The sequence below is a fragment of the Rhinoraja longicauda genome, chromosome 7 (genome assembly GCF_053455715.1).
Source record: "Rhinoraja longicauda isolate Sanriku21f chromosome 7, sRhiLon1.1, whole genome shotgun sequence".
In the NCBI taxonomy this organism is placed as follows: Eukaryota; Metazoa; Chordata; class Chondrichthyes; order Rajiformes; family Arhynchobatidae; genus Rhinoraja; species Rhinoraja longicauda.
Window position 1 is genome coordinate 61,908,894 of NC_135959.1, and position 24,236 is coordinate 61,933,129.

At 38.8% G+C, this 24,236-nt stretch overlaps 1 protein-coding gene across 4 annotated transcripts in view; it reads left to right on the forward strand.

Moving 5' to 3' along the window:
* The window catches only part of cep295 (centrosomal protein 295), a 55,267-nt gene that overhangs the window by 15,809 nt on the left and 15,222 nt on the right, over nt 1-24,236 (forward strand). For 2 of the 4 annotated variants that reach the window (XM_078402710.1, XM_078402707.1), the window contains 13 exons: nt 729-902; nt 2,623-2,886; nt 3,119-3,225; nt 4,360-4,551; nt 7,408-7,508; nt 9,123-9,774; nt 11,394-11,619; nt 16,408-16,587; nt 17,849-18,094; nt 19,212-19,309; nt 21,575-21,719; nt 21,939-22,181; nt 24,043-24,200. In XM_078402710.1, the coding sequence (XP_078258836.1) occupies nt 729-902; nt 2,623-2,886; nt 3,119-3,225; nt 4,360-4,551; nt 7,408-7,508; nt 9,123-9,774; nt 11,394-11,619; nt 16,408-16,587; nt 17,849-18,094; nt 19,212-19,309; nt 21,575-21,719; nt 21,939-22,181; nt 24,043-24,200 (2,786 nt within the window). The remainder of the gene's footprint in view (nt 1-728; nt 903-2,622; nt 2,887-3,118; nt 3,226-4,359; nt 4,552-7,407; nt 7,509-9,122; nt 9,775-11,393; nt 11,620-16,407; nt 16,588-17,848; nt 18,095-19,211; nt 19,310-21,574; nt 21,720-21,938; nt 22,182-24,042; nt 24,201-24,236) is intronic. The other 2 variants (XM_078402708.1, XM_078402709.1) reach the window with 2 other exon arrangements.

Sequence of the window (24,236 nt, forward strand, 5' to 3'; positions counted from 1 at the left end):
CAGTTTTTTAGCCACCTTTTAACATGTATCTGCAGTATGTAGACTCCAAGGAACCTTTATATACATGTGATATGGAACTGTGTAGAAAAAAATAACTAATCTGGTATTGATATGTACCTCTTTTTTTTAAATGATTTTTTCCCCTCATTATTTTGAAGAATCTTTAAATATTTTCTGCTTTCCTTGAATTAACGATTTCATTTGGGAAATAGTTGCCTTAGTTCAATGATTTGGACTTTCCTTACCATGCCTCTTTCTTCGTCCAAGATGCATTTTTTACTAAGCTTTCGCTCAGCTGGCCTTATACTACCTTATACTTGCATGAATTTTGTTTATTGCTATCATGAAGTATTTTGATATATTTTTGTACACTATAGATCTATATACATAATTTGGCTCGCACTTATTTTATTCAATTTGTTTGATGTGTTGTTTAATTCTAGGGAGAAATTGTGGATTTGCTTATGAGCGAGAATAGATATTTGTAAATCTTTTTAAGGTCTGCTTTTCCTACTGAGTTTAGTTTACATTTTTGTGAATAAAAATGTCAAATGTTTTTAGCCATAAAAATCTTTGACTTTTCTTTTTCTGCTCTAAGTACTTAATGTACTTTTTCTTGTACAAGGGATATGGGGAGCGGGGGTTGGAAGTTTGGTAAGATACTTTACCTTGTGTCTGAATGCAGACTTCCAAGTCAAATTTGTGACGTTACTATGCATTATTTTCAGAGATCAAAGGTGATGTGGTGTTGCGTCTTGAGCCTGAACCTTTGCCAACCCCATCTGTTGAAATGCAGGATGATGATTTAAATCTCACGGTAGAATCAGAGGGATTTCAAAAGGATCATTGTGCCAAAGGTGGTCGAGAGGAGTCTGAGATGCAGCATTTTAAAAAAACAGAAGGTAATAGAATCCTTGAAATGTGAATCTTATCTGTAAAGCAATATGGTCAGATGATTTGTGTTGCAACTTTTCAGGACCTGTAATGATTTTAGATCAGTCACCTGATAATATGTAACAATTATGATTTTTCTTAAATGGCTAGCAAATTAATCCATAGAAGTATAAACCCATGATTGTCTGAAGGTCTCGACCCAAAACGTCATCCATTCCTTTTCTCCAGAGATGCTGCATGTCCTGCTGAGTTATTCCAGCATTTTGTGTTTACCTAGTACTTAATGAATGTGATCTTCCATTGGATGCCTGTTGTGGAGTAAGTAACCCACGCCATTTAAGACCATTTAAGTGGTGAGGACGGCTTAGAAAATCATCGGGACTTCACTTCCTTCCATCCAGGACATTACACACAAACGCTGCTTGACCAAGGCCAAAAACATTATTAAAGACCCCACCCATCTCCATCATGGACTGTTCACCCTTCTGCCCTCTGGTCAAAGGTACTGCAGCATACGGAGCAGAACAGCCACGTTCTGCAATAGCTTCTTTCCCCGAGCCATCAGACTCTTGAATGCGCAGTCATCCGCCGCCATTATTTTATGTTCAAGTTACTTATATTTTAATAATTTTTTATTATTTGGTGTTACATGGTGAGCCAGATGCAACAGAATTTCGTTCAAATATGCACTCGTCTGGTGTATAGTTTTGAATGACAATAAAGTTATATTCATTCATTCATCATTCAAATGGACAAAATGCAGGCAATTCCTGGGTTACGTAAATGTTCATTTTTTGTGCGTTATCTGTTTGCATGCACATTTTTGCATTGTCTTCCCCAGCCTAGTTATACTGGAATAGAATTAGATTGTCACACATCCCATGGCCTTAAAATATCAATAGAATAGGTTGGGTTGTGTGTTTCCAAAGTACATTTCTTTTGGCCTCCTGCTGTAAACCAGCCCATGTGTTCTTAAAACGTGAAATACTGCGGGGAGATTATTGTAAACAAGATTTTAAGTTGTTGATTAGTAGAATTTTGAATCAACTAGCTACTACACCTATTCCAGAGCTCCTGAAGACTTGCATTTTTTCAATCTTGAAAAATTATTCAAACATTTATGGGAAAATTTGTGTATGTCTGATGTCAACAAACCATTTTTTTGTAACCCAAGGACTCCCTATATACAGAAATGGCATTAAAACAATGTAGGGTGCTACTGTGAGTTCTTTCTGCTCCTTCCTATCAACAGAAATGCTGCATTGGGTCGCTGCTGGGTCATTGAGCCCGAGTTTATGAATTGTTGATCAGGTTCCTGATGTAGTCATGAGCTTAACAGGATCATAAATATTTGTCAACATCACTTGTTGATAAGGAGACTCGTTGAGAATCTTTCATTTGTTATACCAATTAGGAGAAAATTGTGGGGTTTTTTACGTTGCACAGTGGCTGAATTTCTGGGAATGACTCCCACAGTAAATAATATAAATAATTCCAAGAGGAATTGAGTTAGTCTTTAAGTACTTATTTAATCCAATTAAGTTGTGTATAATAAAAAACAAGGAACGGTGCTAATCTTATCATTTACGACTTCTGTGCATATTGCTGTTTTATTCTGCAGATCATTTATGGAATAATTTTGTTATAGTTGGTAAGGGAAGTGGATATTTTAGAAGCTAGGAAATGTTTGCACATTGTAACCAATTTTACGGTTTTCTTCCTCTCAAGTTCCACCATTGGTTGTAACCAGTCAGTCCTCTGCAAGCCCATCTAAAGCTGCCTTGGTGAGACTCCTTACCAAGATAAGGAAACAAAAAGACCACGGTACGACAAGATCTGAATCAAGTGATGCAAACAAAGAGGTGACTATTGAGTCTGGCTCCATTACTAGTGAAGAAACCAAACAAGGAACGTCATCAAAATCTGCAACCAATGCAAGTGTAAGCAAAGAGCACCCAGAACTGCTTTCAGTGCCTGGTCATTACAATAAGTGTAAGTTTTGTTTCAAAAAAATATTGTTTGAGATTCTTTTTAGATTTTGCTTTCATCAAAACGTGTTTGTACCTGACTGTAATGTGGCCTGGAAATTTTAATTTTTTAAATATCAAAAGTAGGAATTTCAAGAAATGTTAATTGGTGCCCTGGGTATTATGGAACGTTTTCATGATAAAATATAGATAGTTTACATGATGTTTGAACCATAATCCAAGTTGTTTTTTCATAGTTAAAACAGAAACTTCTGAAGAGACCATAGTAGCTGGAAATACCACTTTGTTCCATCCAAAGGAGCAAGCAAATAGAATTCGATCTGATGTTGGCAGATTGAAGCAGGTGTGTATGTACAAATACAATGAAAGTATTTTACTTGGTTCAAGAATCATATTTTTGTCCACTTTCTTGGTTCTGTCTTTACCATCATCAGAAATGTAATATTTCTGGCTTACTAAAAAATGCATGTTAATATTAATGTATGCCTTGCAATTTATGCTGATGAGCTTGACATTTATCTAGAGTTCATTTTTTAATAAGAGTACAAGGAACCATTTTTAAAATCTTAATAATTGAGGAGGTATACATTTAGGAGTTCACCGAATATAATTTGTTCGTTCTTCATGAATAATGTTGTGATTTCAAATTAATACAACATGTTAGGAGCCTCCTGGCTCTTCAATTTTGTTCCTATATCGAGATCATGGCTAATATCTAATTCAATACCATTTTCCAGCACCATCCGCATATTTATTTATATCCATAATTTCCAGAAATGGAACATTGTCATTGTTGAATAAATTCCATAGCTTAATACCACGAGGTAATGTTTTGTGAATTGTTCATCTGACTAAGTCTCCAATATATAATTGCAGTTGAAATCAAACTGAGAAATTAGAGGAAAGCAAATGCTGGAAGAAAATTTAACGTTGGATTTTAGGCAGGGCAACATTGTTATCAGTAATGTGTTGTGACAATAATTTAATTTGCTCCTCCTGATTGATATTCCATTGATAGCTCACCAGGCAGTGTTTAAAAAAAATTGTTTTGTAGACTTATCTTTCCAAACCCCTTGCAATGGGGAAAGTTTCTCTCTCAGTAAATTCTAATTGTTTTTTTGGATTCAATGAGCAATCTGACTACTCTTAAACCCAAAATTGCATTGTTTTACATTTGGAATGAGCATTATTTTAGTGCAATATCAAATGCAGAATTTTGTGTGTTACTGTGAGCACTGCATTGTCCCCCCCAACCCCATCACCCTTGTAATTAGTAACATCAGGTTGTATGCAATAAAGCTGTATGCTCATAGCTCCAGAATTATAGATCTGTGAAAGGTTTCTGAATTCCTAGTTTAATCTGCTGTGACATCCATCTATTTTTTATTCATTAAATGTATATAGGAAGAAAGTGTGGAAATTAAATTCCTTAAAAATAGGTATTAAGAGAAACTATGCATTCACTTTTTATCATCAGTTGCATGACTTGGAACAACAGAAGCAACAGCAGATGGCTTTGCTATGGCAAACTGAACAGCAGAAACAACGCCTCGAAGCTAATTTGCGACAAGCTTGGTTACAGCAGCAGCACGGCGAAAAACAAATGCAAGAAGGACTGAACAGTGATGTTTGTGATTTGCAAAAGCAAATGAGGCAACAACATGAACAGGTAATAGATTGAGATATCAGGGGGAAAAGGACACTGATACTGCAGTAATATGACTAATGAGGGAATCCATGTGTACAAATGTTGAGGCGAGTGAAGGCTTTAACATGAAATTTATAGCCTTGTTCATTAAATAAACATTTTCATAATATCAAGGGTGAGGCAAGACGAACTTATCCTTACAAACACTTAATATAGCAATTTCTACGGGGTATCTATCATCTAAATGCAATTGATATTAGTTTCATAATTATGATGCCCTTGTCCAACAGTTATGAGGTTCTTCTTTCCTGTCTAGATGAGATTGGGGACGGCAGGTAGTATATGCAAACTGTTGACAGCACCATGACACTGGAAACCATTCAGGTTGGGAGGAGAAGAGAAAAGTTGCATAATTAGTGTTCTTTGCAGCCGTCAGAAAATCCTGAAAGCTTTGTTGGCTGCCTGGTGCTAGGGTTAAGGACATCTCTTGTGAATTGGAGAGAACTTGGAATGGGAAGGGAAGGATACAGTGGTTGTGGTCCATGTAGGCACTAATGATAGGGCCAGCATCAGGAAGCAGGTTCTGCTGAACCATTGTGAGGAGCTTGGGGCAAAATTGAGAAACAGAACTGCAAAATTGATTACTCTCCAGTTCACTACTGGAGCCAAGTGCAAATCAGCAAAGAGTAAAGTAGGATTCGAGTGGTAAATGTGAAGGTCGAAGCTTTGCGTGGAAGAAATCTGCTCCAATTCATGGGACACCGATACCAGTACTGGGAAAGTGGAGAGTTGTTCTGTTGGAATGGGCTCTATCCAAATCCTGAGTGAATTCCAGAAATAGGGTTACAGATAGAGCTATAAACAGGAAGGGAAGGGCTGCCACGATTGGAAGGAGAAAATGAAAGAACAGTAACACGGGACAGTGAGGTCAGATATATAGAAAAAAATCTAAATCCAGAGTTGTAATTTTTTTTTTTTTAACTCAAAGTTTAATGTTTTTTATTTAAAAACAAATATCATTTGCAACAAGACAGACAAGTTCTTAGCCCAGATAGTAACATTAGAATATATTGTAATAACTATTATGGAAACATGGTTGCGGGATGGCCAGAAATGGGTAGTCAATATTCCAGGTTATGCTGTTCTAAAACAACAGGAGAAAGAAAGTAGGTGGATTGGAGCTGTTAATCAAGGTAGGTCCCAGACCAGTGCTGAGCCATGATATAAAGGCAGTGGATACTAATGTGGAATTGGTTTGGGTGATATCAAGCGGATGAAGGAAGACACTTGGAGAGTAGTCTATACGTGAAATTTGGTTAGAACAGTCCAGCACAATTGAATCTTGGAAGAAATCCTCCATGCAGGCATTCGCTGAGTTGGGGGCAATATGTTTTCTGTAACTTGAAGTGTTATCTGTGCATGTATCAAGAAATGCAAGTTGATCAATGATTTACTACTTTTCGTACAGATTCTGCGAGAGCGAATTACATTCCATATCTCAAATCTTTGGGTAGTGTTTTGTGAATTTTGTAAGAGAATTTCTGTTGCCTGAATTGCCATAGCATGGCCATTAATATTGGGCTTCTAGAGTGAGGCTAGTGAATTAACAGCAAAGAAAGAAATAGTTGATATGTTGAGGCAGGTACAATAACAATATTTAAGACATTCAGACAGGAACATGGATGGGAGGAATGCAGACTAAGGGGACCAGTTTAAATGGGACACTTTGGTTTTTTGAATTGGCGGAAGTAGCTGATGATGGGCAGTCGGCAGAGTGGCAGAGCTAACAAGTAAGGATTAAAAACGTCCAGAGTTTTTCGTCCAGTGGTGATGGTTGTTCATTGGTAATTGAAGATCAGTGAAGAAAGAGGAAATAGTTTAAACTCTTTCAGTAAGTAGAGTTTTAAGCCAGTGTTCACATTTCATACTTAAAGAGTACTTCCCAACAAATGAATATGCAATATGTCTATACATTTATAGCGGCAAGCATCAGGCTGCTTTTCCCATCTTGCTTCCACAATTCCTTGACCATATGAAAATAGGAGCAGAACCAGAAGCCTGCTCCCAAGTTCAATAAGATTTTAGCCAGCAAATATTTAGCATTTTTTCCCACCCCATTAATATTTCCTCCCTCCCCTGCCCTAACTTGCTTTTCAAAGATGTGTCCATGTATACCCTAAAAATATTTGAAACTCTGCTTCTATCACCATTTGAAGAAGTTCCAAAGACTTGTGTTCCACTGCCGGAAAAATAATTCTCCTAAACTATGTTGTAAATGAGTGTCCTTTAATTTTAAATAATGATGCCCAGTTCTAGACCCAGATGGTATGGAATTGTTAATACAACACTCCGTATTATCAACTCAGTACAGATGCTGAACACCCTTGCTATAGGAAAGATAATTTTAACATAATTTGAAGTTGATGACCAGAAAGTTTCTTCTGTTTCTTGCAGTACACATTAATCCTGTACTGAATTTCTTAATTATGCTGTGTAAATCTTATTTTGCCAGTTTTTAAAAATAATCATAGTTCTAATATTATGGATATTTGTCAATATTTTTTGTTTTGTTTGGAGATATTACATATGATGCAGTGGGACAACATTTCGTCACTTATTTATTCATATCAATAGTAGGACATATTGCCAGTTTCATTGAACCTAGGACCAAAATGCCTCTTTGCATTCACAATACTTATAGTTTATGTAATCTAATTGCCAATATGTGTAAAGTGATTTTAGTTAAACTTTTCCAGCTGTAATTCTACCTTGTTTAAAAAATACAGTTTAAATATACATAATAAACAATTGTGATGATTTCTAAAAGATTGCTTTTTATCAGCTGGATACTGAAGATTCATTTTGTGCTTTCAACAGTTGAAACATTCAAATATTTTGGTGTCAAATATGGTTTCTTCAGAAGATGAACAAATGCTTGCTATCCATCAATATCAACAGCAACTTATTGAGCAGAACAGGTAAAAAAAAAAGCTCAGTGTAAATATCTGGTTATTTTTAAAAATTGAATGCTAATGTTATCCTTTTATTGTACAGTTGATGGCATTTATTGATTAAATTATTTGAATTAGTGATAACATCTATGGAAAGGCTGGTAATGTAATTGTGCAAAATAGACTTGGACTCTAATATGGGTCCAATTTAATTTCAATAATTTATCCGTACGAGTTAAATGAAAAAATGAGGTGTCCTCGTAGTAAATCGATAAATGTGGTAAAACACTTAATTTTCTAAATTTAACAGGCTAAATTTTCTTGGGATTTACAAATGGAATTAAGCTTTATGCAGGCAAGACCTTATGATGGAAGAAAGATAATGGCTAATTATAGGTTCCAGTCAATGGTACTTGTTCCTTCTCTTCCCGCTTTCTAGCTTTACCGAAGGTTCTTTATATTCCACTTGATCTAATTGTTCCCCTGATGTTAAGGGCAGCATCTATCACTCTGTCTCTAGAACTTAACTCTCCTTGTTCATGATTGAACCAAGCTGTAGTGAGGTCAGGTGCTGAATGGTTCTGAAGAATTCCAACCTGAGAATCTGTGGACAAGTTGTTATTAAGCAGGTATTTTTCTAAAGCAAGTTGTTAGCAAACAATGTTCAAAAACACTACATAACAATTTATATTACTTCAGTCATTACATTCCCTGTATACAGAGGGGATGGTAATTAGCAGCATTAGATTTGACCTGTTTGTTTAAAATAAGGCTCACCAAGGCAATTTCCAACATTTTCGGGAGATGACCATTTTGTAGGTGTATCGAACAGTTTGGCTGCAGTTGTAGCTGGTTTTAGAACACAGAACTATTGAAATCAGCTTTTCATTCAAGATTTTTGTGCTAATTGAATGAACTAAACTTTATATATCCAAGCTATTATAGACAAAGTTTGAACATGTTTCTGAGTAATTAGTCCAAGCTTTTGCAGGTAATTTGACATGATTTTTGTTTTCTGTTGTGATAAAGAGACAATGCAATATTTTTTATAAACTGGTAATGTTTCTGATCCAACTGGGAAAGGTTTTTAATCTAGTTGATAAAGCAGTTAACCACATAGTAGTTGAGCTTTTTCTGTCTTTATTTTAGAAATTCAGCATTTGCAGTTTTTGTTAATTTTCATTATTTCAGACCCACTGCTGATTGGTTTGGTAGAAGAAAAAAAATGAGACTTGTTTAGTGATAATTATAATAAGATGTAGTTTGAGATATTGACTTGGGTTCATTTTAAATACTTTGCTTGAGCGCAATGATGCTTTTTAATATCGGTTTTTGGTTTTAAGCTGATTTGTTGTTTGCATTTGCATTTTTTCTGCGATTTAAGTTATCAATTAAACCTATTGCACTGAATGCAAAAATAAAACGTGCAGGAGGTACTCGGTGCGTTGAGCAGCATTTATGGGGATGGAATTACAGACATTTTGGTAGTGATCCAGGTCTTAAATTTCATCAAATTCTTTTTCCCTGCAGTTGGTGCTCGACACACTAAGTTCCTCCAGCAGTTTGGTTTTTTTCCTTCCAGGTTACAGCAACTGCAGTCTGATGTCTCTGTTTAATCTTTGACTATCATTTTATTTTAAGGCTGCATAAAGCATCAGTGGAAGAAACTGGAAATCCATTACAAGAATATCAATTGGAAGGGGGATTGCTGCCTATTTTATCTTCGGTAAGATGCATCTCTGGACACGACTCTGTGCATCAGTATTGCCACAAGGAGTCTGGAGGCCATGTCAATGTTAATCAAAGATTATTTGCTGTGCACAGTGAAAGCAAAAGTCAACCTGATCATCCAAGATCTGAAAGGCATGGTTTTGAAGTGAATGATCTGGAAGTATTGGAACCTTGCACAAGGATTTTGGATGCAGTTGAACCAGAGCAAGACCCGACTCAAGTAGGTTTAATGGAGGATCGATCAAAATCTGTAGAAGTACAGCTAGTAACAGCTGAAAATACAGAGGAACGGTTGAAACAGTCAATGCTTTCCATACCCTTGACAAAACCTGTTGAAATCTTAAAGAATCCAGAAATATTGTCTGCACTATCAGTGGATATTTCTGTCCAACAAGAACACCTAAAAGGATTACAGCATCAACTGTGGAGGCAAAGGGAGGATCTTTTTGCCACAAAAAAGTTACAAGAAGAATTCATTGGTAGACAAAACAAACTAAAAGATGAGATGCTGCAACAACAACAGCAGCATCAAACTGAGGAAAAGATTTGGACTGAAAATCAGGTACATCTCTTCATAGTTGTACTTTCTTTTCATAGATTGAATGTGCTGTGGAACCAGACTTATTGGATGTATGTATGTATGATACAATGTCCTAGCTTTGGAGTGACGGGAGGTGAGTTGCTTACCATTAGATGCCCTGCCCTTGTCACCACAGTGTTTGTAGTTTCTGGTTACTAAGTTTCAGTTTCTGGTTACTAAGGCTTGAATGAGTGATTTTCATAGACCGTTATTTTACTTTGTGCAATCACTTGTGTATATTTCCCTTGATGCTCACTGACTTCTATTTTATCCAGGCTTCTTGCAACTGCATTTAATCAAATACAATGTGGATGGCATTTGTTCTCAACCTATTTATAAAATTCAGCTCTTGGGTTCTTGGTATAGTCAGTGCTGTGATGACAATTGTGGTTTGCCCACAAAATTGCACATTGGTGAATAAGCTGGCTCAGCCAATGACGCCTTCATCTCTTTGCTGATACTTGAGAGTCAGCAAAGAGGGTGGCAGTTACCAGATTGTATTTGGCCTGATTTTTGTGGATGGAATGTCTACAGGTAATTTTCCAATTGTTGCCCAGCTGCCAATGTTGTAACTGCACTGTAATACAGCTAGTTCTGGAGCTTTTAGTACTGCAGCTAGGATATCATCTAGTCTCATAGTCTTTGCAAAATCCAGTACAAGTTTTCCAGGTCAATTTTTCCTCCTGTGGCCCGGGCTCTGGCACTCGGCGGGTAGATCCATTCCCATAGCCGACTTCCGAGACAGACTTTGCAGGCCAGTAACTCGGCCACTCAGCGGCCTAGTTGGTCCGTTTGATGCCGTTGGACTTCTCTCAGAGGCTGCAACCTCTGCTGGTCTGGCAAAACAAATAATCCTGAAAAGCTCTGGAATCAAGAGTGCCGGAGAATTATTGGTGGTCTTGTACTTGAATATATATTTACGATCCTAATCTGATAGGAATGGTCAATTTGAAAAAATCGGTTTCTTGTGACTTTGTCAATATCTGGATTTGTTGTTCTTGGTACAAGGGGTGGGCAATCAACCCACTTCTAGGCAGCAAGTTGGTCATTCAAGTTATAAAATAACATTGACGGTCTCTAATTAAACTGCTGATCCACTTTGCCACATTATAAAAACCTTCCCAACTGCAGTCAGGCTTGTTGATTTGTACAGGCTGCACAAGAGTATTCTCTGCTTGACATAGCCATGACGAATTCAAAATATGGAGCATATTGAGTGCAAGGGACATTGTTTTAAATGTTCACAGCATGAACTTAATTCAAAACTCTGCTTTATGCCCTCAGCCAGGCCACAACTTTTACAATGTGAACGAGTGATGCAGCCCAAGCTCTTATTTAATATATGCTCCATAACAAATTAATCTGCAAGATTTCTGAATAGAGGAAATGCTCATTATCATTATTTGTAGCATTTATTTTTCACATTTCAAGTTTACAGCTTCAACAGGCTGGTGCTATTTTTGTAAAGATTTTTCATCAATGCAGGTGCTAATATACATTGAAGTGCAGTTAAATGTGGATTTTTGTGTTTTTTAGGCAACAGCTTAAAGGAGTTACAATGTGTTAGTTGAGGCATAACTTCTAAATGTTCTTAATTCTAGTCTGGAGGCTCGACACTGCATAAAGTAATGCCTGCAAATGAAAATGTTGAGCAGTTTACTCTCATATCAAACCTGCTGCGTTCCTTGGACCATTTCAATACTGATTCAACTGATGAGAACTCTCATTCAGACAATGAAGAGCAGCTGAAAGAACCAGTGCCATTATTTCAAAGAATTGAAGCATTATTGCCTTCATGGCATTCTGATTCCAAAACAGGCCAAGCTGGTAATTTTACTATAAATTGTTTAGCTATATCCTTAATGTTTGAATTGTTTCTTATTTTTATAACTACATTTTCAATTAGTGCACCCTTGCACAATTACTATACAAGATTTTATTTGCCTACCACTTCACTCATTACCTTTGTCTGCTTTTTTTTCACTGTTTAAACATTTCATAGATGGACCCCTCACCCACGTAACCACGTGCTCCATAGTTTTGCTCTAGCTTCCCCTTTGCCCCAGATGCAACAAGGACAGAGGTCCCCTGGTCCTCACATTTCACCCCACTAGTCTCTGCATCTAACATCATCCTTCCCATCTCCACCCCTTTCCTCCTTCCACAGAGACTGCTTCCTCCTCAACTCCTTGGTGTACTCATTCCCTTCCCACACATACCACGGCCTCATCAGGTACCCTCCCCTGCAATTGCAGGTGTAACACCTGCCCTTGTACCTCCTCCCTCACCTCCATCCAGGCACTCCAGCAGTCCTTCAAGGTGAGACGGGTTCATGTGCACCTTTTCTAATCTTATTTACTGCATCTGGTGTTGCTCCTGTACATCGGTGAGACCATGCGTAGACTCGGCAACCATTTCGCTGAACGCTTGCACTCAGTCCGTCAAGGCCTACTGGGTCTCCTGGGTACACGCCATTTTAACTCACTTTCCCTTTCCTACACTGACCTTGCTGTCCTGGGCCACCTCCATCACCAGAGTGAGGCCAGGCACAAATTGGACCGAAGCTCCTGTTCCACTTGGGTAGCTTATGAATGTTGAACTCTCCAATTTTAGGTGACTTTTATAAACACTTCCCTACCATCCCCCCCCCTCCCCATTTCTCCACTAAAAGTCAGTTAACTAGTTCCACAGTTCACAACTATGTATTGGACTTTGGCTCATAATGGTCGATAGCCAAAGTCAGCCTATCAGAGAACTATCTTGCTTGGGGCCATCTGTTGCCGGCTCCAATTAGGTTTCTTGCCTCAGTTCTTCCCCACACTCTCCCTACTACAGTTAGTCTGAGGAAGGGTCCTGACTCGAAACGTCACCTATCCATTTTCTCCAGAGACACTGCCTGACCCACTGAGTTGCTCCATTTTGTGATTAAAAACCCAAGTGCTCTGTAAAATGATGGGAGGAAAGCATCAGTGTCAGTAATTGGGCAAATGTGGCATTAAACAAAATGGAATGGGGGAAAATTAGGAACTGCAGATGCTGGTTTATATATTTTTTTAAACAAAGTACTGGAATAACTCAACAGGTCAGGCAGCATCTCTGGAGAACATCAATGGGTGTTGTCGGGACCATATATCCCAGAACTTCTAAAATGTTGGCTTTAGTTGCATCTAGAGGACTATGGTTACAAGCACCATTTGGTCAATCACGAAACTAAGATTTTTCTCCCTTGGCTATTTATGATTAATCATTAAATCGTCCGGTAAAATAGATACATAAGCAAGAATTGGTCCATGTCATTTGAACTTTAATCAAGAAGTTACACCTTCAAAAATAAGAGAATAAAGCATATACACTGATGAGCCAAAACATTATGACCACCTGCCTAATATGCTGTTGATCCACCGTGTGCTGCCAAAACGACGCCGACCCACCAAGGCATGGACTCTACAAGACCCCTGAAGGTGTCCTGTGGTATCTAGCACCAAAACATTAGCAACAGATCCTTCAAGTCCTGTAAGTTGCGAGGTGGAGCCGCCGTGGATCGGACTTGACAATCCAGCACATCCCACAGATGCCCAATCGGATTGAGATCTGGAGAATTTGGAGGCCAGGGCAACACTGTGAACACTTCATCATGTTCCTCAAACCATTCCCGAACAATGTGTGGCAGGGCGCATTATGCTGCTAAAAGAGCCCACTGCCATCAGGGAATACTATTGCCATGAAGGGGTGGGTGTACCTGGTCTGCAACGATGTTTAGGTAGGTGACACGTATCAAATTGATGTCCACATGAATGGCCGGACCCAGGGTTTCCCAGCAGAACATTGCCCAGAGCATCACACACCCTCCACCGGCTTGTCGTCTTCCCACAGTGCCATCACTGCCCACGCGCATCGATGAGCCTTGGGCGCCCAATACACTGTCGCCGGTTTGTGGTTTGTCCCTCCTTGGGCCACTGTCGGTAGGTACTCACCACTGCTGACCGGGAGCACCCCACAAGCCTTGCTGTTTCAGAGATGCTCTGGCCATAACAATTTGGTCTTGTCAAAGTCATTCAGGTCTCTACTCCTACCCATTTCTCCTGCATCCAAAACATAATAATAATATGCCTTTATTGCCATTGTACGAACAGTACAACAAAATTAGAAGTGCTACATCTGAAACAGTGCGACAGTGCAAATCTTTCAAAGACAATCGCACAAACATAGGAACCAACACAACAAGTACCAATATCAATAAAAACTAATAAATAATAAATGAGTTTTACATCTAAGATGCTGAAAATATTTTAAAAAGTGCGACGAAAGTGAGAGTCACATCAAATCAAGTATTTCCATTCACAGTTCTTATGGCCCAGGGAAAGAAACTGTTTTTAAGTCGGTTTGTTCTGGCCCTTAGGCTCCTGTAGCGCCTCCCAGAGGGCAGGAGAGCAAACAGTTCATATGCTGGGTGTGTGCTGTCCTTAATTATATTTCTGGCCCTGTTTAGACAACGCGAGCTGGAGATGTCCTTCAGAGAAGGTAGTGGACAGCCGATAATGTTCTCTGCTGTCTTAATAACCTTCTGGAGGGCCTTCTGGTCTGCAACTGAGCAGCCAGCATACCACACAATGGTGCAGTATGCCAGTACGCTCTCAATGGTGGAGCGGTAGAAGGTCACCAGCAGATTCTACTTCAGTTTGTTTTTCCGGAGCAGTCTTAAAAAGTGCAGTCTCTGCTGTGACTTTTTAACTACCGCTGTAGTATTTGCAGTCCAGGAGAGGTCCTGGGAGATGGTGGTCCCCAGGAACTTGAAGGTGGAGACCCTCTCCACTTCCTCCCCATTTATAAGAAGTGGGGTAGGAACTGCTCTGTGTCTCCTAAAGTCCAGTACCATTTCTTTTGTCTTACTGGTATTCGGTGCTAGGTTGTTTGCCTCGCACCATTTGGACAGAGCACAGACCTCGTCTCTGTATGCAGACTCATCTCCTCCAGTGATCAGACCGACCACAGTTGTGTTGTCTGCAAATTTGATGATTGAATTGGAGGGGTGGATAGGAGTGCAGTCGTGTGTATACAGAGCATAGAGGAGGGGGCTCAGCACACAGCCCTGCGGGGAGCCAGTGCTGAGCGTAATGGTGGAGGAGCTGTGGGGGCCGATCTTGACAGATTGTGGGCGGTTCATGAGGAAGTCTCTTATCCAGGCGCAGGTGGATGGGGGAAAACCCAGGTTATTATACAGCTTGTCCACTAGTATGCCCGGGATGATCGTATTGAATGCCGAGCTGTAGTCTATGAAAAACATTCTTACATAGGTCCCCGGGCTCTCTAGGTGGCTCAGTGCAGTGTAGAGGGCTGTATTAATGGCGTATTCTGTAGATCTGTTTGCTCGATAGGCAAACTGATGAGGGTCAAAGCTGGGAGGAAGGATGGCGTTGATGTGTTGTGCCACAAGTTTCTCAAAACATTTCATAACAACCGATGTAAGGACTATTGGTCTGTAGTCATTTAGACTACTGACAGCAGGCTTTTTGGGGACAGGGATAATAGTAGCTGATTTTAAGCAGGATGGGACGGTGGCTTGTGTCAGGGAGATGTTGAAGATCTTTGTGAGAACCCCTGAGAGCTGGTCAGCACAAGCTTTCAGTACTTTACCAAGTACTCCATCAGGTCCTACTGCTTTGTTTGGATTCACCGTCTTTAGTACACGTCTCACTTGGTGTTCCTGTAAAGTGAGCGTGTGGGGTGTGGTAGATGGTGGGGGCAGGATGGCTGTGTGTGGCACTGCAGTCACAAAACGGGAAATGATTTAGTTCCTCTGCCAGTGAGGTATCCACGCTGGGAGTCACAGATGTTTTGCCCTTGTAGTTGGTTATCTGCTGTAAACCCTGCCACATCTGCCGTGGGTTGTTCTAGGTCAGATGGTCCTCTATTTTCCTCTTGTAGTCCTCCTTGGTTGCTTTGATGCCCCTCCTCAGCTCAGCCCTTGCCGCGCTGTATTGTGCTCTGTCTCCAGACCTGAAGGCAGAGTTGCGTGCTTTCAAAATACACTGTACCACTCTAGTCATCCAGGGTTTGCTGTTGGGGTATACCCGGATGTGTTTGTTAACAGTCACATTATCAGTGCAGCTTTTTATATAGGACAGAACAGTTCCTGTATATTCCTCTAGGTCCTGGTGTTCAAATATAGTCCATTCTGTGCGTGCAAAGCAGTCCTGAAGCTCTGAGTGCTCCCGATGGCCAGGTTCTTATAATCTTTGTGTCTGGCTTAGTTTGCCTCCATCAACTTCAAGAACTGACTGTTCAGTTGCTGCCTAATATACCCCACCCCTTGACAGGTACCATTGTAACAAGATAACCAATGTTATTCACTTCACCTGTCAGTGGTCATAATGTTTTGGCTCATCGGTGTATATCATTAATGCAGAATATTTAGTAATTTTTACATTTTAATTGAGAGTAATTTCTTATTAAAAATAAAACACGCATGGTTTTCACAAAATTGCTTCTTCAACCAGCACTGCTCCATGAATAAATTTTCATTTATCAACCCTGTGCAATATAAATCTTTCGGCATATTCTTTGACAAATTTGACTAGAATAATGTTTTTATTGTAGTTTTCCTATATTTCATAGGTGATTATCCTGCGGATACTCCAAATGTTGAAGCTGTTACAGGAGAGGTTCAACATTGGAGGCCTTCTAAACCACCTGTAACTAAGACGAGGTTGGGGCTTTGTGGATTACTTGAACAGCATGAATTAAGCTCCATTCAGGAGGTGGAATCGCCAAAAAGTGACAGGCTGTCTATGTCTGGTATGGTTTTTCAATTCAAGTATGATAAAAAGAGCAATAAGAAGTAGTGCTCCATGGTCATAAGATCCCGAGAAAGCTTTCAGAAGAAGGAATTACTTATGACTTACCGACAAAATGTTATTTTCCAAATGTTGTAGACGAGGGTGGCACAGGAATGTTGTTATTAGTGTCCCTGCTTTGTGGTGCCAGAAACCCAGATTTAATCCTGATCTTTACCGTCTTCGTGGAGTTTGCATGTTATCCCCGTGATTGCGGGTATCTTCTGGGTGTTCTGGATTTCTCCCACATCCCAAAGTTATGTGGGTTGATAGGTTAATTGCCACAGTAAATTGTCTTTAGTGTAGATGAGTGATAGATTTGGGGAAAATTCTTTGTATAAATGGCACCAAAATATGGCGACATGCATCTGCAAGCTATACAAAAAGAATTTCACTGCAGTGCTTACATGACAATAAAGAACCATTTAACTGTTGTCGTTACAGACCTGATAGGCCATAGATATAGCAGGGAAGCAGGATCTATGTCCCTATGTTGTGAAGAAATCAAAGCTTGAGTTGATTAACTTAAGAATATTATTTTTATTTGTGCACTATGCAGTTCTATCACTTGATCTTACTATATTTTGTATTGTGACTGTTTTAATTACTTGTTTGTAAATTAAGCTGTATATATATTTTAGATTATTTCTATATTTATGGTCCTATTTTCCAGCCAAGAGCTGTAGGCATGTTACTGAAGGTCAGTCTTACTGCTAATCATTTTTTCCACCTTGCTCTATGTAATCATGGATATAGCCAAGCAAATTAAACATTAAACTCAGTTTTCAAATTAAAAGTAAAATACAGTTCCAGATTGCCTTGGGGAATAAAGTTCTTTTTTGAATGTAATTTTAGCAGGGGTTATAAATTAGTGAATACTTAATCTGACCTATGCACATAGAAAACTACTTTTTGCCAGTTTGTTTGCCGCTGTCATGCAAAAATGAATGAAGAATACTACTTTGGTCAGTTGTCTTGTTAGCTCTTACAAAGTGCTTTATACCTCTGACAAATTATGTTTGTAAAGCCTGGGACTGGCTAAATTTGGTCAAGCAGCACATGGTTTCAGTTAATTTTCTGCACTGTGGATGAAAACTTGTCACCTGCCTTTTTTGGGGGGGGGGGGGGGTTGTTGTAGTTATCAGATTGTGCACATAGTTTTTATTTTATGATGAGTGCCAGCTCGTGTTCTATGGTGTTAGAGATAGCTTGCTCTTTTTCAGTTAGCAGAATGACATCTTCACATTACTGCTGTAAGACAGAAGGTGGAGAATTAATATCAAGGAGAATGGATCCATCTTATTCCCCTGAAGTAATAGAATTGGATTTGTCGAACATGTCAACAGTCAGCAGTCAGCAAAGTTCTAATGTGCCAGAAAGTACGGCAGAATCCATTCAAACAGGAAGACTGACTTGGAGAGAGAAGCTAAAATTGGGAACTAGTTGTCTTCCTGGGCAAGGTAAACAATGTGAGTGTGTATTGTGTGGTTCATTAAAACCCCACAGCTTTCATTTCAAAGCTGGTTATTTCCAGTTTCATGTTATCTCCTGCTTTCATATCTAGCCTTTAAATTGTCAGATTTGCTGATCTGATATTTTGTAGTGTATGAGCAGAAACTCCTTTTCCTACACTCTAGGTCCTTAATCACAGGCTCAATTTCTCTTGGTAACTGTAAACTGAAACGAAGAATGTCCTATTTATAGCTCAAGATGAGTTTTCAATCAGGCGCCTGTCCTCAAATCGGCCTTCCACATTTCATCCATATAAACCTTCTTGCCCTTGCCTTAATGCTCACTCTACTCTCTCCCCTATCTCCTACCCCCAGAATTAGTTAATCTGTATGTATTTCTGAATTTACAGTCATTGTTAAGGGAGAGGAAAAAACTCATCATTGCCTTTGCACTTATCTGTGGTCTTAACCCATCCATAATCTTCACTAACCTTGCGACCCACTGATATGAACACTTCTGATTCCGGCCTCAAGGCACCCTTCTGTGCTTAATTGTTCTATCATTGATACAATATTCCAAAGTGTTCAGATTTCATTAATCCAAAGAAATTGTCAATTTAAATGTTTTAATCACCAGATTCACAGCTATGTACAGTTGTATTGTTGCTAAATCCAAAAGGTTATTAATCCACATTAAAAATATTAGAGTTGAAAACAAAGAAAATATATTAAGTTATGGAAAGTGCATGATATCAAAGACCTCATGTGAGTTTTGAAATTGTTGGTCTACTTAACGGGTTACTAGATTTTTACGCCAGAGTTTGAGTTCCTTAATGGAATTTAAGATGTCTGGATGAAATGAGATTTGAACTTATTTCTTGGTCATTTGCCCAAGTCCCTTGTTAACTAGTCCAATAATATTAATCATTATGCTGCACTATAATCATTATTAATCACTATGACAATCACCTGTATGCATTTAGAAAAAAATTAAGTTTATGGAAGAGCAGATAAAATAACGTTGACCTGTTGATCTATGATCTTGATAGACCAAAAAGCATACTCTTATTTTCATTCTGTCTTCTCATTTATCTAATATCTGGCTATAAATTGAGTCTCTTTACAATGCCTTCAGCTTCTCTTTCAAAGTCACCAAGTTATTCTACCAACGTTGAAAGAGATGTGCTTCAATACAGTGACCCAGCTTCATCACCATATAACATCACTAACATGGTAGGTCATTATTTTATTTCACATTTTCACTATTTTGGAATTGTGACATGTGTTCTGATGTTTGTTACTTTTTGACCATGCATATTAGAGTAATGGCAGGTTTATGCCAGTTCCTTTTAATAATTAACAAATTGTTATGTAAATCACAGAATCAATAGTAATTTAACTCTTAATTTCTGACCCATCTAATTCAGAAATGGTACAATCAGATCTGAGTCTTAAAATGCAACAAATTAAGCTTTCTTTGGATCTCTGTTGCACATTTTCTCAATTTTAGTCAAACGGTACAAAGGATAGAAAAAATACAAAGTGCTGGTGTAACTGAGTCGGGCAGCATCTCTTGAACATGGATAAATGATGTTTTGGGTCAGGACCATTCTTCAGACTAATGTGAATGGGGGGTGCAGAGAGGAAAGCTGGAAGAGAGAAAGGGCAGGTCGAAAGGAAGACACAAAATGCTGCAAAACTCAGCAGCTCAGGCAGTATCTTGAGAAAATAGATAGGCGATGTTTCCAGTTGGGATACTCCTTCAGATCAGAGCAGGTGATATCTTTTAAATGCGTATTTTTCTTTTTTTCTTTGATATTCTTTTTTATCTGAGCCTTCCACTTTTTTTACTGGAATCAGTGTATGTTTTTGCCTTTAATGTAACATGGATGACTTTAACGTTGGAATTGGGCGACATAAAGATTAATCTTGTATGTGAAAATGGCATGGTGGTGTGGAGCTACACTAAGATTGAGGTTGAGCACATTGTGCACTAAAGTTTTTTTTGTTTGAATGATGTCAGTTCCAGCCCAGTTAACACCATGCTTTTCTCCAAGTTGAATGTTCCGGGTGCAATTTTGACTGGAGACCTAAGCGCAATCCAAAGCAGGCATATCTTTGAGCAGGCATATCTTTCTATGTAATGAATGCTTTGTGTGAGTATGTGTGTCTATGTAATGAATACTTTGTGTGAGCAGTTCTATCCTCAGTACTGAGCAATGATGTAAATATACTTACACTGATTTCTAAAAGTCTCAGTGATGTTGACTACACTTGAACTGAGCTCAGTATGTTGTATAGTTTTACGAATGTAGTGAATGTTTTTGTGTGTGCAAAATGGTGTGGCTTGGTTGAGATTGTAGTTTTTGTGCAGAATGCATGATGTGCATGTGCAACTGGCTGTTGCTTGACTGAGTGTGTTTATGTGCTGAGCAATGATGTAAATATACTTACACTGATTTCTAAAAGTCTCCGTGATGTTGACTACACTTGAACTGAGCTCAGTATGTTGTATAGTTTTACGAATGTAGAGAATGTTTTTGTGTGTGCAAAATGGTGTGGCTTGGTTGAGATTCTAGTTTTTGTGCTGAATGCATGATGTGCATGTGCAACTGGCTGTTGCTTGACTGAGACTGTTTATGTGCTGAGCAATGATGTAAATTTTTTCATTGATTTTTAAAGAAATATTTAATGATATCTATTACACTTGAACTGAGCTCAGTATACAATGGTGACTCGTTTATGTGGTTTTTGTAAGTGCATGATTTAGTGCTTAAGCTATGTTATTCTTTGCATTCTCCAACTCCATAATCAAATGTTTGAAATCTATCCTTCCAATTGGCACTGTGATTCAAATAGTTGAGAAATCTCGGTGCATGCTGCACTATATATGGATGATCATTACTTGGTTTTATCCAACATTTGTGTGGCAACTCATTGTTCACAAGTGAAATGCAAGTGAATTTTAGGGGCAGTCTTTCTTTCAATTTATCTGTTTGAAATGGTATACTGTTGCAAGATTATTTTAATTTTAGTTTGTGGTGAGCTTATTTCTAACTTGCCATTCAATACACAGTTCCATACAGTATTTTAAATACCATAATATTGATAACTTGAGTACAAGATAATGAGTGTTATAGCTGTTGTCATTCAAATATGCTTGGAAATTAGTGGTGAATTTAGACAGAATTGAAATGGAGTACAGCAGATGCAGGAGATTCTGTTTCCTGCACATGCACTTGGCATTTTCTATCCAGCAACATTGGGGGTTTACCTTTGTCCTCACAAAGGACAAGTGCTGCAATCCATTTGGGAATGATTGATGTGCATTAAATGTGGCTCTTGCCAGTGACATCCACATCTCCCCAAAACAAGTGAATAAAATGGAAGTATGATGCATAATGTTTTATCTTAAATCTGCAGCTGTAGTGTATTTGCAACTAAGTTTTTTTTTAATGGTAATACCATGATTTAGCTTTACATTTTTCTTTGGTTTAGATATTTTATCACGATTCATCTGATGACACAAACAGTTTCAATGCCAATGAACAAACCTCAGAGACAGATCAAAAGTCTACCACAACATTGTCCACTGGAAGCTTTCCTTTGAGTGAACAAACAGCTCCTGATGCTAAAAGTTCAGGTATGCAGCATTTGATGTTGAAGTATCTGGTTTCTTGTGCAATACCAATAAAGAGTACAATGTAGATGTACCTTAAATTAATCTTAAGTACTCAATTTTTGAAAACCAGATCATTTTTATTTTGCCTTGGTGGTTTTTATAGTCCAAAGTGTATTATCATATGCACTGAAAATTAATGGACAGTTAATAGAATACTATTCATATTGTCTTTATTTTCAGCAGCTCACTATCAGTGTACCGTTCACGACATTCCCAGTAGACAATCAACTCTTACCTCGTCTTCCTGTGGATCAAGTTTGCCATCTTCGCTCCCTGTTTGCAAAGAAACAGTGAAGATCCAAAAAAATCTTTCTACCTCCAATGGGGAAACACGTACTGATAATGAAAACAAAACTCAAAAAATAATTGATAAGTACATCCAAGATTTAAATAAATTACTGTATTCGGGTGGAAAATATCAAGGTAAATGGAGTTTTGTTTTTAATAGTTGAAAATCAGAATGACTTAAAATATTGAAATTGTTTCTTCACCATGACAGAAAATAATGCATCGCCTTGCTTTATGTGGAAGGCTGGTGGATCACTTTGGGGAAGAGCCTTAGGTGGCAAGTCATTGCCATCTGAGGTTTGCTTGTCATTCAGATATTATTACACATTGCCTAATTGCCCCTTTCTGGAGGCCAGGGTTGCCTTGTCTGTCCTATCATCTAGCCCAGTTGAGCACAATCGAATGTCCTGCTCATAATAAATGGCTTTTTAAAATTGTGCTTATCTTACTGATTCTGGCTCATTTTTTAAGCATTGTAGAGATACAGTAAACCCTTGTTATAGCGGACCATGAGAGCGGGGGGGGGGAGGGGGATGGTGTCCTTTATTGCTGATTGGATGCTATAAACGAGTACGGTATTATCATTGTATGTAGTTGAAACAAAGAACTGAAAGATGATGGTTAATACATACAAGAGACAAAGTGCTGAAGTAACTCAGCGGGTCAGGCAGCATTGCTGGAGAACACGGATAGGTGATGTCAGGACCGTTCTTCAGACTGATTCACTCTTTGGAGTTACTTCTGCACTTTGCCGTTTCACCTTTAAAACTAGGCACTGATACTGCATGTCTGCACCACCACAAGAAACAGCAGCTGGCGAGAGGGCAGGGAGCCCCACAGTGAACCAGCTTGTTCTGGTGGTGGCAGCGCCCCCAAAAAAGCACTGTCCCCAGGGGTTATAATGTGAACTGCAACAACAGCCGTGTCACTGGACCACGTGGTGGGTGAAGAAGGGCTTTCTGGTGCACCTTGCAAGTCAGGGGTGGCATCAGAAACTGCGACTACAAAACATCCAAAGAGACCGTGCGAGCTGGGGGTGTGTCAGCAGGTCCATCTGCTAAATCCGAAATCCGTTATAAAGGGACCCGTTAAAACCAATGTTTATTGTATTTTTATGCCATCCTGCATCATCTATTTTTTGTGCAATCACGAGAAAGAGCAATGCATTCCTAAAGGTATCAATCCAGCATATTAAGCTTAAGCCTATTCTCCAGTGATGTACAGTGTTGCAGCACAAACACAGGACCTTCGGCTATGTTGTCCATGCTGATTTGATCCCCTCCCCCAAATGCCATTGGCCTGTATTGTCTTTATCCTACGCCTTGCCTATTTGTCCCTGTCTAAATGCCTCTTAATCATGGTGATTATGTGTTTTCGACACTTCTTCTGATCGCAGATATCTGCCACTTTGATTTTTTTTAAACTTTCTCCTCAGTTCGCCTTTAAAATTCCTTCCTTTAACCTTAAACCTATGCCCTCTTGTTTTTGTTACCCCTATCATGGGAGAAAGTTACTGACTTTCCATGCGCCTTATAATTTTACATACCTCAATTATGCTGGCCTCTTGCTCCAGTGAAAACTAACCAAGCCTATTCAATCTTTTCCTTTCCTCCAAACCAGGCAACATCGAGGTGAATCTCCTTTGCATGTTCTCCATCAGAATTACATCTGTCCTATTGTTGAGAAACCCGAAATGCACACAATACTCCAATGAATTTTGGGCATGTTTTGTGGAGTTGCACTCCCAACCCTTTTGTAATTTCTGCCCAGCTTATGAAGTCAAGCATTGATGTGCATTGCTACTTTTGAGAAACTGGATAGGAATCCTTGTTCAGAATGCTTGAACAGAGAATGCTTGTTTAATTTTTAACTACCCTGTTGCAGCACATTAACTTTTTTTGTGAGGTCTTTGTTCACTTATTTTCGTCCAATGATTACGTTTGCTAAGTTTTATTGCTGTTGCTCTGTATAAGGAATGTATTGTTTTATTTTACAGGCTCTACAACTAGTGATGACATTTCAGACCCGGAATTCCCTAGCCTCTTCCTTAAGTTCCAGAATTGCCAACAGGATTCAAATTTTGAATTTCAGCCTCCAGAGACTAGACCCGACTTTAGCATTTCCAGTTCTTCATTATCTCCTACCATCAGCAAGGTGCTCAGAATAATTTTGATCTTGAACCTAAGTTGC